We start from the raw sequence: 23,628 nt of genomic DNA, 5'->3' as shown, positions 1-23,628 counted from the left end.
CCCTGCGTTCTGTGATCGCATCTCTGGAGCCAGGCGAGTTCCTTTCTTCGGTGGATATTCAGGACGCGTATCTTCACGTGCCGATTTATCCTCCTCACCAACGTTTCCTGCGTTTTGCAGTAGGGGAAGAGCATTATCAGTTCGTGGCTCTCCCGTTCGGCCTGGCTTCGGCGCCGCGGGTTTTCACGAAAACCATGGCGGCTGTCATGGCTCTTCTTCGGGCTCGAGGTGTCTCAGTAACCCCTTACTTGGACGACATACTCGTCAAAGCTCCATCCAAGGACCAGAATTTAGAGAGCCTCCATGTCACCCTGGATACGCTCTCTCGCTTCGGTTGGCTGCTCAACCGTTCCAAGTCCTCCCTGGTTCCTGCCCAGTCCATCGTTTTTCTGGGGATGCGTTTGGATTCGGTACAGGCCCGCGTTTTCCTTCCAGAGGACAAGTTGCAGTCCCTTCAGGCCAATATCAGAGTTCTTTGCAGCCACCGCCCTGTGTCCATACGTTCCTGTATGAGGGTTCTGGGGAAGATGGTGGCGTCTATGGAGGCGATCCCTTTTGCCCAGTTTCATTCCCGCCCCCTGCAGCTCTTCCTGCTGTCACGGTGGGACAGGTCACTCCCCTCTCTGGATCGGAGGGTGAAACTACCGGCTCGCCTCCGCCAAGACCTTCAGTGGTGGTTGCGGTCTCCGAGCCTCTCTCTGGGTCGCTCCTTCCTTCCCGTTCATTGGCAGATTGTGACCACCGATGCCAGCCTGCGGGGCTGGGGAGGGGTTTGGAACGATCTGACGGTTCAGGGAACCTGGTCGGCCAAGGAAGCTTGTCTTCCCATCAACATCCTCGAGCTGCGGGCGATTCGTCTCTCCCTTCTGCACTGGCAGACACAGCTTCACGGTCTCCCCGTTCGGGTGCAGACAGACAACGCCACTGCAGTGGCTTATGTGAATCATCAGGGCGGGACCCGCAGCAAGGCCGCCATGATGGAAGTGGCGCTGATCCTCTCCTGGGCGGAGGAAACCGTGCTTGCCTTGTCCGCTGTTCACATTCCGGGTGTGGACAACTGGATGGCCGACTATCTGAGTCGTGCACGGGTGGATCCAGGGGAATGGACCCTGCATCCCGAGGTGTTCTCCCAGATCTGTCGCAGGTGGGGGACACCGGATGTGGATCTGATGGCGTCTCGCTTCAACCACAGACTGCCGAAGTTCGTCTGCCGGACGAGGGACCCTCTGGCTCTGGCCTCGGACGCCTTGGTGATTCCCTGGCGTCGGTTCAGCCTCCCTTACATCTTTCCTCCTCTCCCGCTTCTGCCGCGGGTGGTGAGAAAGATAAAGTCGGAAGGACTTCCGGTAATCCTCGTGGCCCCGGACTGGCCACGGCGCGCCTGGTACACGGATCTCGTGAACCTCGCCGCCGACGTTCCCTGGCGTCTACCAGACCGACCGGATCTTCTCACTCAAGGTCCGCTCTGCCACCCGAGTTTAGCCACGCTACGTTTGACGGCGTGGCTGTTGAAACCTGGATTCTGAAATCACGCGGTTTCTCTGATGCGGTCATTAGAACCATGATCAGGGCCCGGAAGCCTGCATCGGCAAGGATTTATTATCGTTGTTGGAAGGCCTTTCTCCGTCACTGTGAGGCCTGTTCTGCACCTCCACTTCCCTTTTCTCTGGCGCAACTCCTGGCCTTCCTCCAGGCAGGTCTGGACGCAGGCTTAGCTCTGAGCTCTCTTAAGGGCCAGGTTTCTGCCCTTTCAGTTTTTTTTCAGAGACCATTGGCGTCAGTTCCTCAAGTCAGGACTTTTCTCCAAGGAGTGGCGCGCATTGCACCTCCTTATCGGCACCCAGTTCCCCCGTGGGATCTGAATCTCGTCCTGGATGCTATGCAGTCTCCTCCGTTTGAGCCCCTCCGGGAAGTGCCTTTGGCCATCTTGTCCTTTAAGGTGGCTTTCCTGGTGGCGGTTACGTCTGTCCGGAGGATTTCGGAATTGGCAGCCCTTTCTTGCCGTCCTCCCCTGCTGGTGTTGCACCAGGACAAGGCGGTACTTAGGCCCGTGGCTTCTTTTCAGCCCAAGGTGGTTTCGCCTTTCCACCTCAACGAAGATATTGTTCTTCCCTCTTTCTGCCCGGCCCCCTCTCATCCAAGGGAGCGCGCGCTCCACAAGCTGGATGTGGTTCGCGCCCTGCGCATCTATCTCTCCAGGACAAAGTCTCTTCGACACTCGGACTCACTCTTTGTCATCCCTGAGGGTCCTCGAAAGGGGTCAGCAGCGTCTAAGGCGACCCTGGCTCGCTGGGTCCGCTCCGCCATCGCTCAGGCTTACCGGAGTAAGGGTAAGTCGCCCCCGTTCCGGATTGCAGCTCACTCGACTCGTTCGGTTGGGGCTTCCTGGGCCATTCGGCATGGGGCCTCAGCTCTTCAACTCTGTAAGGCCGCCACGTGGTCCTCGCTGCACACCTTTTCTAGGTTTTACCGTGTGGACACGTTTGCATCGGCCGATGCGAGTCTGGGCCGCATGGTCTTGCAGGCAGCAGTGGCTTCTTCCTCTTCTTAGCTCCACTCTGTCTCTTCCCACCCAAGGGACTGCTTTTGGACGTCCCACGGTGTCTGTGTCCCCCAATAAGACGCACGAGAAAGGAGGAGTTTTTACTCACCGTAAACTCTCTTTCTCGTAGTCTTCATTGGGGGACACAGCACCCACCCTCTGTTGTCTGATTAAGGTTGCCTGTTGGCCTGTGTTTTTTTCAGATTTTGAGTGTGGACTGTTTTTTTCTTTATGGTTGTTTCGGCTCCTCCTACTGCTTTTTCACTACTGAATTAGCTCAGTGCCAGTGGGCGGGTATAGCCTGCTGGGAGGGGCCGACTTGTTTTGTTTTTTCTTAGTGTCAGCCTCCTAGTGGCAGCAGCCTATACCCACGGTGTCTGTGTCCCCCAATGAAGACTACGAGAAAGAGAGTTTACGGTGAGTAAAAACTCCTCCTTTTTCATAAAGAGCAAGTTCCTGGCTGGTTTGGAGAGAGACCTTTGACATGGTCTGAGGGGGTAATAGCTCTTGCCCTTCAATAGAAGACACAGAAAGCCGGCTCTTCTACATACTTTTAGAGTGAATGCACACACCGCAGACTAGTCTGCAATGGCATTGCACAGCAAAATGCAGAAATGCTGCAGATTTACACAATCTTCAGTCCTTTGCATTTCCATCTCATTTGAAAGTACATGGAACTTGGGTATATCTGTGGATGAAAAAATGTTTCTCTGTGGACATGTTCCTAGTATCTTTTTTTGTAGATATTAGCAATAATATTAGAACCAAGGATACATATTCCCTGGAAAGTCATAATAAATCCTCCTCCTCAGCATTCACCTGTTCCTTCCTGGAATTGATGGATAAGTAGAGAATGACATGTGGTTACCCGTATGCCTATACTATCAGCCTCCTCAGAGTCCTCTCTCACAGTGCATGTGTGTTTCCCAGCCTGTCGTTGTAATAGAGCATTACAGGGAGCATCTCTGTTACTCCCGGTAAAACTCGTACACCTCAAAATTATCTGTGCTGTCATACTACAACTTTATTGTAATTGATAAGCTAAGGGGGCAAAAAAGATGTTTGTGTTTTTTTTTTTTTTGTTTTTTTTTTTAAATCTTTGTATTTTTACCCCTTTTTGTGCATAGTGTTTTCTGTTTAGACGTAAACAGTGAAACTAAGCAAGCTATGGATGTTGGAATGAAAAATGGTGACAACAGGAATCGGCTTTTTTTTCTTTAAAACATGGGCTAACACTTAGGCTGGACTAAGTTATCCCATGTGAATTTAAGTGCTGCTTGCTGATTCCTGGTGTCACTTTTTTCAGGTGAACAAAAGGCCGGCTGAGAAACACACAGGCGCTGTCTGCTAGGGAGAGGTGTGCAGGTCAGTGACGCTTGGGCTGCAAGACTGACTGGTCCTGTGTAATGGCTGGAGCTGTGACTAACCATTGATATTGTTTTGTGTGAGAGCAATGACTTTGTGATACTTCACCTGTATTAATTCTCATTTATGATTATTTTATACCTTGCTTGAAAATGTGGTACAGCTAACTCCACTGTGATTTCTTGTGTGTATGTATTTATATGGTACTAGGCCCAGTATGTGACTTTGATATATCCTCTGTTCTCTCTGAGGCCTTTTGCGGCTTTTGAAATCTAAACATCTGTCTGTCGTTGCAGGAGCTTTTTTGCTGAGATGAACCTGTATGTTAAGCAGCTTGGACGCAGTAAGTTTATCATACTTGTCTATTCCACTGTGGATGGGGGGGGGGGGGGGGATTTTTTTATTTTTTTTTTTTGTCTTAAATGAACAATGTGTACGTACACCAAAAGATTTGTAAACGATTGACAATGATTTAATGGTCCGCTCAAAAGATGCGATCAATGACATGCTAACGAATTTTGGTTAGTTATTTGTCTCCACATGAAAAGATTATTGCTTAAATTCGAACATTATAATTATTTTTTTGCACAATAATTTTTCTGTGTAATATAGCCCTTATACCCCTACTTTTTGCCTATGGTTGTAAACCACAGCAACCAGATAACCACATTAGTCACTGAGCCATTGTCTTGCCCATGCACCAGTGGTTATTTTTACAAGAATGTTTTTTTATCTTTGCTTGCCTCATTTTTCTACAACTTTTACATTTAATGTTGTGGTTGTTTTGTTTTTACTTGTATCCCCCTTTTTCTTTGCTTCAATTTTCTGTACAATTTGTTCTAAAGGCATTTACGCCCGAGAGCATGGATCCAACAAAAGGCTGGCGGCACAGTCTTGTGCTCTGTCAATTGTGCGGCAGTTGTATCACTTGAGTGTTATTGAGCCATTCTCTGGACTAACCAGAAAGAAGGAAGGGGAATCGGTGAGTTTTCTACTACAAGTAGCTGAATAAGGCTCCTTTAGACAACCCAATATAGTACCATTGAGACCCAAACTAGTGTCCATTAGTGAGATTGGCACTCTCTTTCAGTACCTTTTACAAGATACAAATCAGGCAGTCGGCCACATGAACGATTGCTGTATAGTTTGAATGAATTGTTATTGTACTACCTCTGTTTACAGACAGAGATATGCGACCAATAACTTTTACACCAATAACACAAAAGCTCAGACGGGTCAGAGTTTGCTCACGTGTCGACTGATGTCTGGCACATGGGCCGCTTATGGTCTGAATGATCGTTCCTAAAACAGCAGCTACACAGTCTAGTTAGTGTTCTTAATGTTACAATAGTTGTGCCTAAAATTTGCATGCAGCATTACCATGGTGCCAAAAAAATGCAGCCGACCCCTGCACCATTACCATGGGATTCTACCATGTAACTGAGTCCTGTGCTCTCCCCTTAGAACAAGCCTGCCACTTCCACACTAGTCACAGCATTCCCTGCTTTCTTAGTGATCCCAACAGGACCTTTTCTCCCCCAGTAACAATAAGCAAAACTTGGTCTCTGCTGCTATCGCTAGTCACCTTAGTGGATAGGTTTTGTCTAGTCCTGATGGCAGAAATATAGTTGCATTTAGTGATGTCACGATACCAGAATTTTGAGTTCGATACCAATACCAACATTTTTTTTTCAATGCTCGATACCAATTCGATACTTAATAAATTATATTTAAAAAAAAAAAACACAACAAAACCCTCAATATTAGAAATGCCCCCCACCCCCACCCCAACTGTCAGGTCCGATGGAACCAATTTATGTTCCTTTAATTTTTTAACTTTAAAAATAAAGTTGACATTATTTACATTAAGGGACATTACATTAAGGGCTCTTTCACACGTCCCATAAAATTGTCCGTGGTCGCGGATCAGCAACCACGGACAATTTTACGGCCCATTAAAGTGAATGTGGCCATTCACACGATGATCCGTGCCGCGACCCGCGCCGCGAAAAAATAGGACATGTCGTAGTGCGGATCGCGGCACGGATCACCACCACCACCACCACCCAGCCGCAGAGATGACAGGAGAGCATGATGTGCTCTCCTGTCATCTCATCTACTACTCACCTACTCCCTGTGCTGACCAGCTTCATCTTCACCAGAAGTGGCCTGGACTATGATACCTTCTCCTGGCAGCGTAGTCCCGGCCACTTCCAGGAAGCGCATGTAGCCGGTCAGTGCGGGGAGTAGGTGAGTAGTAGATGAGATGACAGGAGAGCACATCATGCTCTCCTGTCATCTCTGCGGCTGGGTGGCAGGGGGGGAATCCGTGCCGGGTCGCGGCACGGATAGTGTGAAAGAGGCCTAACACTTCATCTATCAGGGAGATGATGGGGGCTGTAGTCATGTAACACACACACACCAGCTGTCAGGGTGATGATGGGAGCTGTAGTCATGTAACACACCAGTTATCAGGGGGATGATGGGAGCTGTAGTCATGTAACGCACACACCAGCTATCAGGGGGATGATGGGAGCTGTAGTCATGTAACACACACACACACACCAGCTATCAGGGGGGATGATGGGAGCTGTAGTCATGTAACACACACACACCAGCTATCAGGGGGGATGATGGGAGCTGTAGTCATGTATCACACACACACCAGCTATCAGGGGGGATGATGGGAGCTGTAGTCATGTAACACACACACACCCCAGCTATCGGGGGATGATGGGAGCTGTAGTCATGTAACACACACACACACACACCAGCTATCAGGGGGATGATGGGAGCTGTAGTCATGTAACACACACACACCAGCTATCAGTGGGGATGATGGGAGCTGTAGTCATGTAACACACACACACACACCAGCTATAAGGGGGGATGATGGGAGCTGTAGTCATGTAACACACACACCAGCTATCAGGGAGGATGGTGGGAGCTGTAGTCATGTAACACACACACACCAGCTATCAGGGGGGATGATGGGAGCTGTAGTCATGTAACACACACACACACCAGCTATAAGGGGGGATGATGGGAGCTGTAGTCATGTAACACACACACCAGCTATCAGGGAGGATGGTGGGAGCTGTAGTCATGTAACACACACACACCAGCTATCAGGGGGGATGATGGGAGCTGTAGTCATGTAACACACACACACACCAGCTATCAGGGGGGATGATGGGAGCTGTAGTCATGTAACACACACACACACACACACCAGCTATCAGGGGGATGATGGGAGCTGTAGTCATGTAACACACACACACTAGCTATCAGGGGGGATGATGGGAGCTGTAGTCATGTAACACACACACACCAGCTATCAGGGGGGATGATGGGAGCTGTAGTCATGTAACACACACATACCAGCTATCAGGGGGGATGATGGGAGCTGTAGTCATGTAACACACACATACCAGCTATCAGGGGGGATGATGGAAGCTGTAGTCATGTAACACATGACGGCCTGCCGCCCCCTCATAGTCCTGTGGCCCCCACCTTACAGTGTAGTGATGTAGTGGCCGCATCTCCTCCCCGCCCTCAGCCTTCTCTTCATGAAGCACCGGCCGCTCTCCCTCTGCAGCCGCCGACCCTGCTCTGACCCTTTCACTAAAGGGTAAATGACTGCCGGCCGCAGTCATTAGTAGCGGGGGTCTGCTACACACAGTAACCGACCCCTGCTACATAGGGAGCAGGTTAGGAGAGGGGGATAATGCCGCTGTCAGTGTGACAGCGGCATCTATACAGTTAAATAGCCGGCACATACGATCGCTGTGTGCCGGCTATTGGAAGTTAGCGCCGCCGGGAGCGGAGAGAGGGAGGGCGGGTGGACAGAGGAGGTGACACCAGGGGGGCCCACGCAGAGCACATGGCAGGCACTCAGCTCACTGCCTGCCATGTCTTCTGCTGTGTACTTTATGATAAGCCGCACTGCTGCGCGGCTTATCATAAAGTATCGAATACCAGTAAATCCTGGTATCGAACCGAAAATATGCCCCGAAAATAGATAGTAGAATCGATTTTTCGGTGCATCGTGCATCCCTAGTTGCATTAGTGCAGACATATTAGACTTGTATTACATGTGCGGTGCAGTTGTGCAGCTATAAGAGGTGCACAAAAACACTGTGTGATATTAGGGGCCCTACAAAATGTAAGGCTTTAGAAGCTTCAACTGCATGTGTATTATATTATGCCATTTTGCTTTTATTCTGGTTTTCAAAGTCTGTTTCAAGCTAAGATAAAGAGCTCTGACTTTCCACTTGAGAGATTCTTTTCACGTATGTCATCTTTGATCTTCTCCGTATGAACAGATTGAACCTTATGAAGTGAACCTTGCTCCCGATGTTCAGAAGCAGCTGGGTAGTATTATTCAGGAACTAAACATTGAGTTGCCGTATCCAGTAAGTATTGCCGCCTCCTTACCAGGAGTAAACCCTGAATGTTTCTGATCGATTGTACATGTCATTTCTTTTATATGACTTCTGCTTGATCTCTCTTGCTGCCTGAGCCTTTGTCACTTTTTGTCTGTGCTGTTTTCTTGTTCTGTACATTGAGTCTCAACAAGTCGTACCATTAGAAAGTAAACACCTGTCGTTTGGCGATCCCTCAGTAAAATGCTACACAATAGTCCCAGTCTTGTCAAAGGGTTATGTAATGTTTCTTCTGTCTAATCCTGTTATCTTTCACAGCCCGAGGATCCTAGCCAGCCAGTGTCCCTTAATCTGGGAAAGCTAACACACTTTGAGCCTTCTCAGCGACAGAGTCATTCTGGTGTGGTGCCCTGGTCCCCACCACAGGAAAACTGGAACCCATGGACCAGCAGCAACATTGACGAAGGTCCTCTTGCATTTGTAAGTAGTAGTGGGAAAGAATGTTTCTTTTGCCTTTGTATGTTACAACAGCTTGCTATAAGGAACACAACTTTGGCTCTTAAAGAGATTTTGTCGCTTTGTAAAAAAGAATGTTTGCCAAAGAGGTGTGTCAAATGTTGTTAATCAGCTGGGGGGGTGGCTGTTAGAAGCCCACCACTTGAGGGGAGCTATCAACGCTCTTCCCGTCTCGTTGTTGGGTTCCAAGGTTTACTACACATCCTTACTCCTGCAGCAAGACCGGGAGTATTGAGCCTGGGAGTTTAGCGCTTGGTGCTCCTGTCTGTATCAATCTGTCGGTGGCGGTCTAACCAACTAATGACCAACAAACTTTTGACTTGTATGTGTCAGGCTTTTTTTTTTTTTTTGGAACAGTAAGGCCCCGTTCCCACTGAGCAAAACTAGCGGAATTGTCCGCCGCGGAATGCTGTTAGCCTCCTGCTCATAATGGGAGTCTATGGGAGATGCGTGCTCCTACCCTGTCCGCGCTGAAGAATGAACATGTTCATTGTTCAGTGCGGACAAGGCAGGAGCGCGCGCCTCCCATAGCCTCCAGCTCATAATGGGAGTCTAACGGCATTCTGCTCAGTGGGAACGGGGCCTAACTTTAGTTGAACAAAAAGCCGCCACAAACCATTAAAACATTAGAACTCAATCTCAACCATTTCTTTTGGTCAAATTTTCTCTTGTCTTTTAAGGCAACTCAAGAGCAGATCAGTGCAGACCTGAAGAATGAACTAATGTACCAACTGGAACAAGATCAGAACCTGCAGCCGGTGAGTGATTCTTTCCGAAATGATTTCTGTCATTTGACAAGCAAGTTCAATAAGATGTTACTTTTAAGTTCCGTAAGGGTCCTCTTCACATTTACCCAGTCAGTCTGGCTTAGTTTCCCTCTGGGACGGTAGCAAAGCGCTGAAGGTAAACTGACGTTACGGGGGAGGGGGGGGAGAGAAAAAGTGAAAGGATGATGACAACTATACAACTATGGGTAATGCCTTTTTGCCTTCAGCTGTTATCAGTTTCTGGTAAAAGGACGCCAGACCGCCTTGAGTATGTGAACTCGGCTTAATTGAGGTGCATGTAATACTTCTACTGACCTATTGTTGATCCCACAGATTCTGCATGAACGAGAGTCTCTGCCTGTCAAGAAGTTTCAGAGTGAAATCTTGGGTGCAATACACAGCAGCTCAGTTATAATCATTCGTGGAGCTACCGGCTGTGGTAAAACCACCCAAGTCCCGCAATATATTCTGGATGAGTTTATTCAGAATGACCAAGCAGCCCAGTGTAACATTGTGGTGACTCAGGTAGGACTAAGAGCCAGGTCTGTCATGCTAATATGGTAAAACATGAGTTGGGGCTAAAAGATTTGCAATGTTCTCTTCAGCCCCGTAGAATCAGTGCTGTCTCTGTGGCCGAGCGTGTTGCGTATGAGAGGGGAGAAGAGGTCGGGAAAAGCTGTGGTTACAGTGTACGATTTGAGTCTGTGTTGCCTCGTCCACATGCCAGCATACTGTTCTGCACAGTCGGTGAGTAGCGCTTTCTGTAGCTGCAGTTGTACTTTTATCTATTAAAAGCATAAATGTTCACATTTTCACACTTTAATCTGTTCTTACAGGTGTGCTCCTGCGAAAACTGGAGGCTGGAATCAGAGGAATTAGCCATGTGATTGTGGATGAAATCCATGAACGTGATATTAACGTAAGTTTTTTTTCTACCAAGGTAGTAGGTTGCAGTACAGGATCTGTCCCTTTTTGTTTGTTTACTAATGTAAAGTAAATGGTTTATAATTTGTACTATGGAATATTATAATGTATAATACAAGACTTTATTTGTGTCAATGACTCACTCCGTTATTTTGATTTTTTTCACATAAATACCCACTTATTTCCATGAAGTGCAGGTAATCTGGTTACAAGTCGTTATTTTATGATTACATATTCTTCCTTTTAATCTTCTGGGTTTTTTTCCCCCCCTCTCTTCTAGACTGATTTCTTGCTGGTCGTACTGCGGGATGTGATCCAAGCTTTCCCTGATATCAGAGTCATCCTTATGTCTGCCACTATAGATACCAGCATGTTCTGTGAATATTTCTTTAACTGTCCCATTATTGAAGTATATGGTCGAACGTTTCCTGTGCAAGGTGTGTTTTCTGTGCTCAATATGTGGTGGTTTCATAAGAAATTCTATAGTTTTTAATGCATTGTATGTTCTAGGCTTGGATTTTACCTTTTTAATATGGGACATTTTGATAAATACCCTTAATCCCTTTTGTGTTGCCTGTTTGCTTTCCAACTTTTGCTAGAAAAACCAAGCTGCTTGCTTCCTGATAACAACTTACAGCTCAGCCTGCATAGTAAATAAATGTTATCTGTCAGTAATTGACAAATCTGGGCCATTGTGCACTTTTATGTTAATTGTATTTTTTCGCCGCCACCACTTAATATTACAACATGCATGTGTATTGCTTGCAACTCAGCATGCTTTAAGATTGAAAGACTAAAAGCGGTGGGCTTCAATTGACTCTACATAAAGGGGTTGAGGATAAGTATCGAGTCAGTTTAAGTCCAATTGCTGAGCCCCCACACATGAGAATGGAGAGAGTACCTTGGCCCCGATTGTAAATGGCCCAGCAGACAAGCATGCGTGCGGCTGCTCATCCTCTCACTATAGGAACTGGCAAAAATAACCAAGTGCTGTACTTGGTTGTTGGTGTCTTTTCCCTGTGAATTGAGTGTCAAAAAACATGGTTGACCTGCACTTTATTTACATTTGGGAAACAAAGGACACTTGTTAAGTTGGTGCGGAGAGAGGGAGACACTTGGCGATCACTCATAATAGGTGATTGTCCTTTTTTAGGTGTTAGAGTTAGAATTAGGGTAAAATTAGAATAGGTGTCCTTCCAACATTTTCAGTCTATAAAAGGAAAGACGTGCGACAGTATAGTTATTGAAACGTTGTTGTTTCCTTTTAAAATTTGAGTCAATCTTTATAGTCGTTAAAAGTTTTGTTTACTGATACAAATCACCTGCAGTGACTATGTACTGTTGGTGCTGTAGCTGTTTCTATGTATTATGTGTTTAATACACTATATTAAAGGAGAAGCAGTTTTTCCCTGCACTTACTACTGCTTCACTTCCTGGATAAAATGGTGATGTCACGACCCGACTCCCAGAGCTGTGTGGGCTGTGGCTGCTGGAGAGGATGATGGCAGGGGGACACTGAGGGACACAGGACACTGGAGGGACACTGAGCATCCCTCTGCCATCATCCTCTCCTGCAGCCACAGCCCGCACAGCTCTGGGAGTCGGGTCGTGACATCACCATTTTATCCAGGAAGTGAAGCCTTGATGCAGTAGTAAGTGCAGGGAAAAAGCACCTATAAGCATTTCCAGTAATAAGAGTATATTGGTGATTTGTATAACTTTTGGGGGGCTATACAATACTTTAATAAAAAATTTTGCTGGACTTCTCCTTTAACTAATCTACACAGCCTTTTGGCACTATTTGGGTACAATTTAGCAAAATAAGTGTAGTTTTACATTTTTCTCCTTGACATTTTTCTAGAGTACTTCTTAGAAGACTGCATTCAGATGACTCAGTTCAGACCCCCTCCACTGGAAAGGAAGAAGAAAGACAAAGATGAGGAAGGTGGAGAGGATGATGATGTGAGTAGACACATTGGGGGGGATTTTAGTAAAAGTCCCCATGCACCCTTTTACTTTTGTTGGTCATACCTGTCACTTGTGACAGGTTCAGCCGTCAGTATAAGGTGTATGGTGCTCTCCCAAACGACCACAGTCAGATGTCAATGGAGATGGGGGTCGGACGTGGTGTGAAATTACTGCCCCTTCCCTTTGTTCTAGGAGAGATAAGCCACAGCCAGAGCACTCTGGTTGTGGCTTACCCCTCCCTTCTCCATAGAAGGGGACGAACTGGAGAAATAACTCACAGCTGAACAATACTATTGAAGGTGTATGGCCACCTTGAGTCCTGCGTATCAGACATAAGTCTTAAGTAAATTCTGGTGACTACAGATTTGTTTTGGTTCCTGGCCCCCAAAAGGAATAAAAAAAAAAAAACGCGCCACTCCTGTCTGCACAGTACGTTAAATCTGCTGTTTTCTCCATTCCAAAGGTGTACTTACCAATCCTTTTCTTAATCCTGCAGACAAATTGTAACCTGGTGTGCGGTGAGGGATATGGCCCTGAGACTCGCCGTTCCATGTCACAGCTGAGTGAAAAGGAAACTCCTATTGAACTCATTGAAGCACTCTTACAATATATTGAAACACTGAACGTCCCTGGCGCTGTGCTGGTGTTTTTACCTGGCTGGAACCTCATTTACGCCATGCAGAAGCATCTGGAGATGAACCCTCATTTTGGTAAGGTTACCTGCATTTGTCTGTAGTGATTGTGGGATTTTGTATGGTTGGCAGCACTGGGGTCCTAGGTTTCAAGCTCAACCAGTAATTTTATTTATTTTTATTTTTTTTTTAAATGTAGGTAGCCATCATTACCGAATTTTACCACTGCATTCCCAGATACCTCGAGAGGAGCAAAGAAAAGTGTTTGACCCCGTTCCAGATGGAATAATCAAGGTAAAAAAAAAAAAGTACTTGTATAAGTGTTACGATATTGTCCCCGATAGCACAAAATGTTCATCTATATTGTAGTAGTTGTTACTATTATAAAACATGTTTAACAAATATAAAAATATAATGGTTGTGGGGAAAGACATATTACCAGGTATATAATATGCAGCAGCCATTGCCTGCCATTCACACATTTTATTTTAAATCCAACAGGTTATCCTGTCTACAAATATTGCCGAAACCAGTATCACTATAAATGATGTTGTTTATGTCATAGACTCCTGCAAGTAAGTCCACATGAATACATTGGCTTTGTGTATTATGCCAGCCCTTCATATTCGAATAAGCATGGCTAACCGGTGTATGAGATTGTTCATATTAATCATAGACTGACCTAGGGCTGGGCGATATAAACGATATGCCAAAATATCGTCATCAATTCGGTTGACGATATAGATTTTTGGCATATCGTCATATCGCGATATACCACGGAGCGGTAGTGAATAAGCTTCTCACTTACCGCTCCGTGGTACCGCGCTGCAGGGCCTCCCGTTCACGCATAGTCAGCGCGCTAGCGCGCTGATGCGTGTGATGTCAGGTCTCCCAGTGCATGCTGGGAAGAAAACGCGGCCCATCTCGCCTCGCGGACTCCATCAGCCAGCCCTGCAGGAAAGGTAAGTAGCAGAGGGGTCGGGGGCGGCAGATGGCTTGGCATGGGGCTGATGATGGCCCTGGCTGGGGGGACATGATGGCTGGCACATGAAATGGCTGGAAAACTGAGAGGGGAGATGACTGGCACTGGGGGGGGGGGGCTGATGACTGGCAACGGGGGGCTGATGACTGGCAACGGGGGGCTGATGACTGGCAACGGGGGGCTGATGACTGGCAACGGGGGGCTGATGACTGGCAACGGGGGGCTGATGACTGGCAACGGGGGGCTGATGACTGGCAACGGGGGGCTGATGACTGGCAACGGGGGGCTGATGACTGGCAACGGGGGGCTGATGACTGGCAACGGGGGGCTGATGACTGGCAACGGGGGGCTGATGACTGGCAACGGGGGGCTGATGACTGGCAACGGGGGGCTGATGACTGGCAACGGGGGGCTGATGACTGGCAACGGGGGGCTGATGACTGGCAACGGGGGGCTGATGACTGGCAACGGGGGGCTGATGACTGGCAACGGGGGGCTGATGACTGGCAACGGGGGGCTGATGACTGGCAAGGCGGGTGATAACTGGCACAAGGGAGGGCTGATGACTGGCACAGGGTGGACTGATGGCACAGGGGAAGGCTGATGACTGGCAAGGGGGGCTGATGACTGGCAAGGCGGGTGATAACTGGCACAAGGGAGGGCTGATGGCACAGGGGAAGGCTGATGACTGGCAAGGGGGGCTGATGACTGGCGCAAGGGGGGCTGATGGCACAGGGGAGGGCTGATCACTGGCACAGGGTGGGCTGATGGCACAGGGGAAGGCTGATGACTGGCAAGGGGGGTGATAACTGGCACAAAGGGGGCTGAAGGCATAGGGGAGGGCTGATCACTGGCACAGGGGAAGGCTGATGACTGGCAAGGGGGGGGGGTGAGTATACACACAAAAATTTTTTTTATATATCGTGATATATCGTTATATCGTGCATGCATCAAATTATATCGTGATATAAATTTTAGGCCATATCGCCCAGCCCTAGACTGACCCAATGGTTCAGACTTACAGATGGGCCACACTGTTGTAGATACAGTTTACAAATAAGGCTGGGTTCACATCTACGTTTGCTTCTTAGCCTGATTTTTCTTTATACAATTTGAGGAACAGAGACATGGAAAGGATCCATTTAAGCACTCGCTGATTTCAATGATCTTTTATTTACATCTGATTTTTACTGTGTTGTTTACTATCCATCTGTCATGACCTGTGTGCATGAAGCCAGTATCTATACATCCATGAGGATCAGCTTGTTTGATATGCTTTTTTGATTTGCAGACAAAAAGTGAAGCTGTTTACGTCTCACAACAACATGACAAACTATGCCACCGTCTGGGCCTCCAAAACCAACCTGGAACAGAGGAAGGGGCGAGCAGGACGTGTACGGCCAGGCTTTTGTTTCCATTTGTGCAGTAGGGCACGTTTTGAACGGTGAGAAGTTAGGAAGAATTTAGGAAGTGGCAAGGGTATTGTTTTTTTAAGGGTGGTTTTGTTGGTCTTTTGGGCGTATTAGAATGATGAAAAGCATTGTGTGTTCTGTAATCAACTTCAGTAAATTAATGTACTTTCTAGCTTGGAAAATCACCTTACACCGGAAATATTCCGTACTCCTTTGCATGAAGTGGCTCTAAGCATTAAACTCTTACGGTTGGGTGCCATTGGACACTTTCTATCGAAGGCCATAGAACCACCACCTCTGGATGCTGTCATAGAAGCTGAGCACACTCTAAGGGGTAAGTGATGAACGTTTATGGATAGCGGTGGTTGGCTCAGTTTTGTGTTTTACAGCGGAGTGTGTACGTTATATACAGGATAATTTTCACTTTTCAGAGAAATAAAAGTTTAGAATTAAAGGAGAAGTCCATCGAAAAATTTTATTTAAGTATAGTATTGCCTCCCAAAAGTTATACAAATCACCAATATACACTTATTATGGGAAATACTTTTAAAGGGCTTTTTTCCCTGCACTTACTACTGCATCAAGCCTTCAGTTCCTGGATAAAATGGTGATGTCACGCCCCAACTCCCAGAGCTGTGCGGGCTGTGGCTGCTGGAGAGGATGATGGCAGGGGGACACTGAGGGACACAGGGCACTGGAGGGACACTGAGCATCCCTCTGCCATCATGCTCTCCAGCAGCCACAGCCCGCACACCTCTGGGAGTCGGGTAGTGACATCACCATGTTATCCAGGAAGTGACATCACCATGTTATCCAGGAAGTGAAGCCTTGATGCAGTAGTAATTGCAGGGAAAATCACTTTATAAGCATTTCCTGTAATAAGTGTATATTGGTGATTTGAACTTTTGGGGGGCAATACTTTAATAAAAAAATTTGCCGGACTTCTCCTTTAAGCCAGGACCTGAGATTAAACTATTGAGATTGAACTGATTTACCATAGGTGGTATGATAGAAAAGATGGAATCCATCTCTGGTCTTATATCCCCATTATCATAAACATGTTAAGTGTAGCAGTCGGCAAAACAAAACTTGTCAAAGACCACGACAAATCAGGAGAATAAGCGGGGAGTGAAGTGCTGCTGCAGCCTTATGAGTGAGACGGCCATCTTCACATGACAGAACCTGGAACACGCCTGGCAGAGTCTTCTCCTGACTTCTTGTTCTGATTGGTAGTGGTCTGACCCACACTATTGAAAACATGTGATGTGTCTCTGACATATGAGCAATGGCCCAAAGAAGAGAGTGTTTTAGGAAAGGCATACTCTATAGCTTTTGGGGGGGGAACTGTCATCCCCCATTTTAAGGGACTAATTGACAGATCTGCCAAGTGAGAGACTTGTCAATCGTGTCCAGCAGGGAGCAGTCTAGATGATTCTTTGTTCCTTATTCAGTTTTTATTCTGTAATTGCCCTGAGATACTGCAGGGTTCTGTGGTAAATCATATGTAGTTGTAATGAAGGAGTCTGTCCCTAGTTCTGGCAGTAACACCCTGACAGGGTCTCTTTAGGACGAAGCCTCGCTGAATGAGATGTAATTATTGGTTGTCTGCGTTTGTCTTCTCAGAGCTCGATGCTTTGGATACAAATGATGAGCTGACTCCGCTAGGAAGAATATTGGCTAAATTGCCTATTGAGCCACGATTGGGAAAAATGATGATCATGGGCTGTATCTTCTTGTGAGTACATGAGAGATCCTACAATATAAATGATTTTTGCTCCAATCTCCGAGGATGAGATATGACATGATTTTGTATATTATTGCAGTGTTGGGGATGCAGTCTGCACAATTTCTGCCGCCACGTGTTTCCCAGAACCATTCATCAGTGAAGGTCGGAGACTGGGATATGTGCACAGAAACTTTGCCGGCAATCGGTTTTCTGATCACGTGGCTCTGTTGTCTGTGTTTCAAGCCTGGGATGATGCACGGTATGTTAGCTGGGTATAAAACTACTTTAACATTGAAGGGTCTGTATTTTTGTATCTTCATCTTTCTCTCTTTTTAGGATGGGAGGCGAAGATGCAGAGATCAGATTTTGTGAACACAAGCGTCTTAATATGTCAACCTTGCGTATGACATGGGAAGCTAAAGTGCAGCTGAAAGACATCTTGATAAATGCAGGGTTTCCTGAAGGTAAGCCAGCCACAGTAAAGCTGATTGCCGTTTTCTCGTTCCTCTTACTTCTGTAATAACGTCACTTGTTTTCCTGTTTCTTTTTAGAATGTTTAATGAATCAAGTTTTCAACAACACCGGTCCAGATAATAACCTGGATGTGGTCATCTCCCTGTTAGCGTTTGGTGTGTATCCCAATGTCTGTTACCACAAGGAAAAAAGAAAAATCCTCACAACCGAGGGCCGCAATGCACTTATTCACAAATCCTCCGTCAACTGCCCCTTCAGCAGCCAGGACATGAAGTACCCCTCCCCGTTCTTTGTTTTTGGCGAAAAGGTAAGTAGTCTGGTAAAACTGCTATAGAAAAGTCCAGTATTTCATAGGTGATGAGCCCAAACCATTTTCTTCCACTTCTCCCTGTGTACTGTACATTCTATTCCTGACGTCTGGCATGGCTCACGCTCATGTCATTTTTCATTATAACTGTCCTCCTCTAACAGAGCAGATTGTTAAAAATATTGGCAGCAGGAATATAAAAAAGAACATGGAAAATGCATCAACAGCTTTCAGATTATATCATTAAAAGTGGAAGTGTGAAACTAGTGGGACCATTGCCTAATTGTCACATCATCTCCCTTATTCCTTGGGAGAAATTGCATATAGCATGAGCCTCTGTTCCCATCTGGGCATTTATAACATCCATAGGATGTGGGTGGATTAGGATGCAGATAAATGCCCAGTCTATGGGGATCCCACCTTTGTTACCTGCTTGTACTTTGAGGACCCTCTGGTCCCCTCCAGCCTGGTTGCAGCTTCTGGAGGTGGCAACAAAGCTGAAAGCAGCCAAATATAGGTCAATGAGAATAGAAACACAGCCTGTGGATAGGCCATAAATGCCCAGATGGCAGTAACCCTTTGTCTAGGTTTATATACAGTTTTTTGTTTTGTTTATGTCAGTAGTTAAACCGAAACCACAAGTGCGTTCAAATCCAACCCTCTAAATTCAGGATGATCTTGAAATTTTTGAATCAGATGAGTTTTTAATATGCAGTAAATTTAAAAGATTTAGGCCCCAGACACATTTGCTGACAGATACGGACCCATTTATTTCATACGGATGTGTGTTGGGGCCAGGATCCATAACGCAAAAAATACTGGTGACCCATAACTGTGCAGCCCCAATCTCCTTTTGTCAATGAAGGGGTCTGTGCCAGTGCGGACAGGTTGCTGATGGCTGCAGGTGCACAGCCAAAGTTCTGTCCATAGCTGTAGTTGTGGTCTGTGGCATTTGGCCTTAGCTTTTTCTTTTTTTTGGGTTTTTTATATTTAGTTGTGTCACCATGAATTTTTGGGACTTTTCACTTTTTTATTGTTTGTTTGCACATCAAGTTTGCTTTTTTTTAGCATTTTTTTTAAGGATAACTTGGATCTCAATACTATTAAATGCCAGTGTCTGTAATTGGAAACTCCTGTAATTACTGGGGGGAAAACTGTCCCCCATTAGATGCAAACATTTTCACACATCCAATGTTTTTAGAAACCAGAGGTGTATTTTAAGAAGGTAAATCATGAATATATTGTTTTCAGATCCGTACAAGAGCCATTTCTGCTAAAGTGATGACCATGGTGAGTCCCATACAGCTGCTCCTCTTCGCCTCCAAAAAAGTCACGTCAGATGGACAGATAATACTCTTGGATGAGTGGTATGTGTATTGACGTATTAATTGTGCTTTTTTTTTTTTCTTGTGCCTTTGTGTAAGTTTGTGGAGGTGGTTCCATGGTCTGATTCAGGCCAGATGTCTTGGCTCTCAGTGATTTTCCCATATGTTGTACTGTAAAGCTGACAAAGTCTGCAGCAGCTGACCTGCATTGTGATATGTTCTTTTGGTGTAATTTCTTTATGTGTAATGAAAGGTTATGCTTCTTACTGATATGTTCTAATATACATTGTTTCGATTGCTCCTGATTTTCAATATCACGGCTTGCTGTCAGAGTAGAAGCCCAATAATACATGGGATATTTCCTATAGACTGTGGTGAATTATAGAATTGTCTGCTTCACAGGATCAAGCTGTTAATGCCCCACGAGGATGCCGCTTCAGTTACCTCACTGAAATCTGCAATGGAAGCACTTGTTGTAGAAGTTACTAAACAGCCAGACATTTTGACTCAACTGGATCCTGTCAATGAGAGGATGCTGAACATCATTCGCTTATTATCCAAGCCATCCACAGCCGGAATAAATCTTATGATTGGAAATTCTAGGTGAGCAACAGATTGTGCGCCAGGTGACACGATCACACAGGAGCCATAATATGTGCTTATTATTGGGGGAAAAAAAACTTTCACATGTCCCAGCAAGTATTTACTGGAGGGAGAACCCTATAGTTACACACTTCACTCCCTAGGTTGCTGACTTTTTCCTCTCACCTTAGTAGATGAGCTACATAGAATTATTATGTAGCTTGTCTTGGTTAGATAGGTGAATCACATAACTACACACTTCTCCTCACCCCCAGTGCACCAAACCACCAAATTTACACATTGATTTAAAGTGAAGATTTAGCAAAAACTACCCTGAGAATTAAGGTAAGACTATGACCTTGGTTCTCAGCGTCCCCGACACTATGGGAACATGTTAAGAGTTTAAATGAGAACTTACTAAACGAGTTATGCTCACTAGTGATGAGCAAATATCCCGATGTTCGTGTTCGCCAAACACTCATGAACAAATAACAAACATACAGTAGAAGAGTAAGTTTCGGTCTACGCACATATTATCAGGTGCAAAACTTAAATGATGCAGTTGCATACATTTGCAAGTTCGAATATGTTCAAAGATGATTGTTGTAACCGTTCCGACCATCGAACAAATCGTTCATGATCGGTGAACACAAACAATTAGCGTCATGTTCATACGAACATGTTCACTCATCACTAATGCTCACCTGTCCCTCTGCTCCCACAGCAGCATCACCGCTGCTCACTGGCAACCACTGGTCTTCTCTTATCTCCTGGATCCACTGACGTCACGTCCCCACAGGAGTTGCCTGCTCAAGCCAATCAGTGGCTGCTGTATTGTCCTGTCCAAGACTGGCTAACAGCAGTTTACTGTGGGACTGTGACGTCCGTGGATACAGGAGACCACGAGAGGACTATGAACAGGGGCACTGCCATGGGTCAGTAAATCTTTGTTCTTATCACCCTTTTTTATTTTTTTTATTTTGCCTAGACTGCCCCTTTACAGTCTAAGGCCCCTTGCACACGGAATAAGACGCTTGGCAGTCTCCTTTAGGGCAAGGAGTGCCAAGACACATGCCCACAATTACCAGTCTAATGCTTATTACCGAACAAATGAATAGATCGTACGTGCTTTAGGGCCCTTTCACACTAAGTAAAAGAGGCTGAATTTACTAGCGGATTCCACTCAAAATCCTGCCTGTCCTATTTCTTCAATGGGGTTTCTCTTGTAAACTGCTCTCCGCTCAAAGAATGTACAAGAGAAATCCCATTGAAGAAATAGGATAGGCAGAATGTTAAGCAGACTTCGCTAATAAATTCAGCCTCTTTTTTTACTCTATGTGCAAGGGCCCTAAAGCATGTATGATCTATTCATTGGTTCGGTAATAAATGTTAGACAGATAATTAAGGGCATACGTTTTGGCACTCCTTGCCCTAAAGATGACTGCCAAGCACAACACTGTGGCTTTCGATGCATTCTGTAACCACAAAGCCAAAGCTTCCATGGAGTCGTCGTTTGCTGCAAGAATATTTGCAATGTTAAATTTATTTTTATTTTTTTTATTTATTTATTTTTTATTCTCCCATTGCTGAACACATTCTTGGCTGAATACCTTACTGATCAGTATAGAAGACCTAAGTGATAAAGAAGATAGCATAGTGCAATTTATTTTATTTTATTTTTTTAACTTTCTGTGCAGGTTTGGAGATGGGCCTCGTCCTCCTAAGATGGCACGATTTGATGGTGGTGGTGGATACCAAGGTAACAGAGGAGGTGGCGGCTACCGTGGTGGCTCCAACTCAGGAGGCGGTTATCGTGGATTCAGAGGTGGTGGCTACAGGGGCAGTAACTATGGTGGAGGCTTCCGCGGTGGCTACAGGGGCGGAAACCAAGGCGGTGGCTTCAGAGGTGGAAATCGAGGTGGTGGATTCAGAGGAGGAAACCAAGGAGGCGGATTCAGAGGTGGATTCCAAGCACGAGGCGGTGGCTTTGGAGGAAACTATCAAGGTGGCGGTGGTGGTTTCAGGGGCCAGTCACAAGGAGGGTTCTAAAGACTTTGGTCTCTGGGTTGTTTTTTTTTTGTTTTGTTTTTTTTCAAACTTCAGTGTACCAGTGGAAAATTAGGTGCATGTTGCTGCCCTTGAAGGCAGTAGACACATTCTTTGTACAAGTAGTATTCAGATTGTAAATGTCATTTTGTTTTGTTTTTTTGTACTTTATGGATTCACTGTAGCCAATAAAGGAAATTGGCAAGCTAATCTGCTTTTTAATAAGATTTTAGTCTTGAGTATTTTATTTCAAAATATTTGTTTAAAACTAAATATGTGGAAAAACAAAAGAGATTCCATGTACTAAGCAATCATTGGTTTATAATTTCGCAGGTATTTACTGTACATGAGTACTTTAAGGGGTTGCAAGGGGATAAAAAAAAAAAAGTGGACCCCTCCATCTTCAATGGGGTGCTCTAGGTCCCTGTGCATGACACTGCCTCCGCCAGCTTTCTTTACTCCCATAGTGTATCTTAGTGCCATCTCTTCCATAGATAAGTGACCCATCAGCTGGCTGTCCACACAATGTAAAAGAAAACCTGATTTGTCAAACCTGGTCACTTTCTCCCATTTTTAGTTTTAGGCTCCCAAATAGTAAAAATGTGCTGCAGAAAGTTTTTGTTCAGCTGCAGCCTAATACATCCCAACCATTGACAGGGGCCATTTTCACTGAATAATGTTGTTCCCTTCACCCATCAGTGATCTTTAAAGTGTGTTAATGCATCCAGCCTTTTTTTTTTATGTTTCTTACTTTCTATGCATCTTATTTTACCTTCAGGTCCATTGCCACTTTCGAGATGGACTTGGCAGTGACAGCGTACTCAGCCAATCAGTGACTGAAGCAGGACAGCACTCTGGCCAGTGATTGGCTGAGTGGGGTGCTGACATGAGTGCACCTCAGCGGCAGATCTGAGGATGCCACAGGAGGATATTAGATCTATAACTTTTTTTTTTTTTTAATTAAAGTTTAACATTGTATCATTTAAACTTGTGACTTCTCATAGCCATATGTCAAGAAATTTGTCCTGGTACTCTAACCCCCACTGATCAGTAGAGTGAAGGGGGCAGACCCTCTTTTAATTTTAGAGACACAATAAAGAGGATATATGTAACAGTAAGGATATGCTAGCAGATGGAGTATAAAATGTGGACGTTCTGTACCAAACCGCAGCCCGCTATTGTTTCTTGTATTTAAAATCTGCAACAATACAATTACTTTTTACTTCAGCAGAGAAGTTGTGGAAAATCTTCACTAAATCGCGTGCAGGGACGAGCGACGGAATACGCCGCGGGTTATATGCGGCAATTCCGTAGTGTGCACACACCCTCAAAGGGGATTTCCAGCTACATTGTTTTTAAAAATTCTGCTTAGACCTGTGCAACTACCCGTACTTACCTTCTTTGCTCCCCTGTAGTGCATCTTTAACAGCCCTGCTCTCCGAGGTGGCATGCGGGTGACAAATTCACTTTAAAGTGATATTGTCACCCCTCTCTCCGTATAAGGAGTTCTCAGCACCCTTCTTAAGCTTATATTTTGGACATTTCATATCCTCCCAAATAAGATGGTCTCTCCCCTTAAAAATGCATGTTATTGTTGGACAGTGTCGTAGGAGCAGGGTTTAATGGCTGCCATGCCCCATATCTCCGCCACATTAACATATAGGCTCCTTCCCTC

General features: G+C 45.6%; 1 protein-coding gene across 2 annotated transcripts in view; it reads left to right on the top strand.

The window, feature by feature from the left end:
* The window catches only part of DHX9 (DExH-box helicase 9), a 41,414-nt gene extending 19,234 nt beyond the window's left edge, over positions 1-22,180 (top strand). Inside the window, exons 1-23 of one of the 2 annotated variants that reach the window (XM_069981144.1) lie at positions 3,857-3,907; positions 4,204-4,250; positions 4,753-4,889; positions 8,233-8,322; positions 8,611-8,772; positions 9,489-9,566; positions 9,909-10,100; positions 10,181-10,322; positions 10,412-10,494; positions 10,780-10,936; positions 12,361-12,461; positions 12,964-13,177; positions 13,299-13,393; positions 13,601-13,674; positions 15,373-15,525; positions 15,667-15,827; positions 17,117-17,228; positions 17,317-17,478; positions 17,556-17,683; positions 17,771-18,000; positions 19,252-19,367; positions 19,728-19,928; positions 21,605-22,180. In XM_069981144.1, the coding sequence (XP_069837245.1) occupies positions 4,220-4,250; positions 4,753-4,889; positions 8,233-8,322; positions 8,611-8,772; positions 9,489-9,566; positions 9,909-10,100; positions 10,181-10,322; positions 10,412-10,494; positions 10,780-10,936; positions 12,361-12,461; positions 12,964-13,177; positions 13,299-13,393; positions 13,601-13,674; positions 15,373-15,525; positions 15,667-15,827; positions 17,117-17,228; positions 17,317-17,478; positions 17,556-17,683; positions 17,771-18,000; positions 19,252-19,367; positions 19,728-19,928; positions 21,605-21,956 (3,171 nt within the window). In that variant the 5' untranslated portion in view covers positions 3,857-3,907; positions 4,204-4,219 and the 3' untranslated portion in view covers positions 21,957-22,180. Of the gene's footprint in view, positions 1-3,856; positions 3,908-4,203; positions 4,251-4,752; positions 4,890-8,232; positions 8,323-8,610; positions 8,773-9,488; positions 9,567-9,908; positions 10,101-10,180; positions 10,323-10,411; positions 10,495-10,779; positions 10,937-12,360; positions 12,462-12,963; positions 13,178-13,298; positions 13,394-13,600; positions 13,675-15,372; positions 15,526-15,666; positions 15,828-17,116; positions 17,229-17,316; positions 17,479-17,555; positions 17,684-17,770; positions 18,001-19,251; positions 19,368-19,727; positions 19,929-21,604 lie in introns of those variants that run through there. The other variant, XM_069981143.1, reaches the window with a different exon arrangement.
* The last annotated feature ends 1,448 nt before the right edge of the window (positions 22,181-23,628 follow it).

This window comes from Dendropsophus ebraccatus, chromosome 8 (genome assembly GCF_027789765.1).
Source record: "Dendropsophus ebraccatus isolate aDenEbr1 chromosome 8, aDenEbr1.pat, whole genome shotgun sequence".
Lineage (NCBI taxonomy): Eukaryota > Metazoa > Chordata > Amphibia > Anura > Hylidae > Dendropsophus > Dendropsophus ebraccatus.
This window is presented reverse-complemented; position numbering and strand designations above follow the sequence as displayed.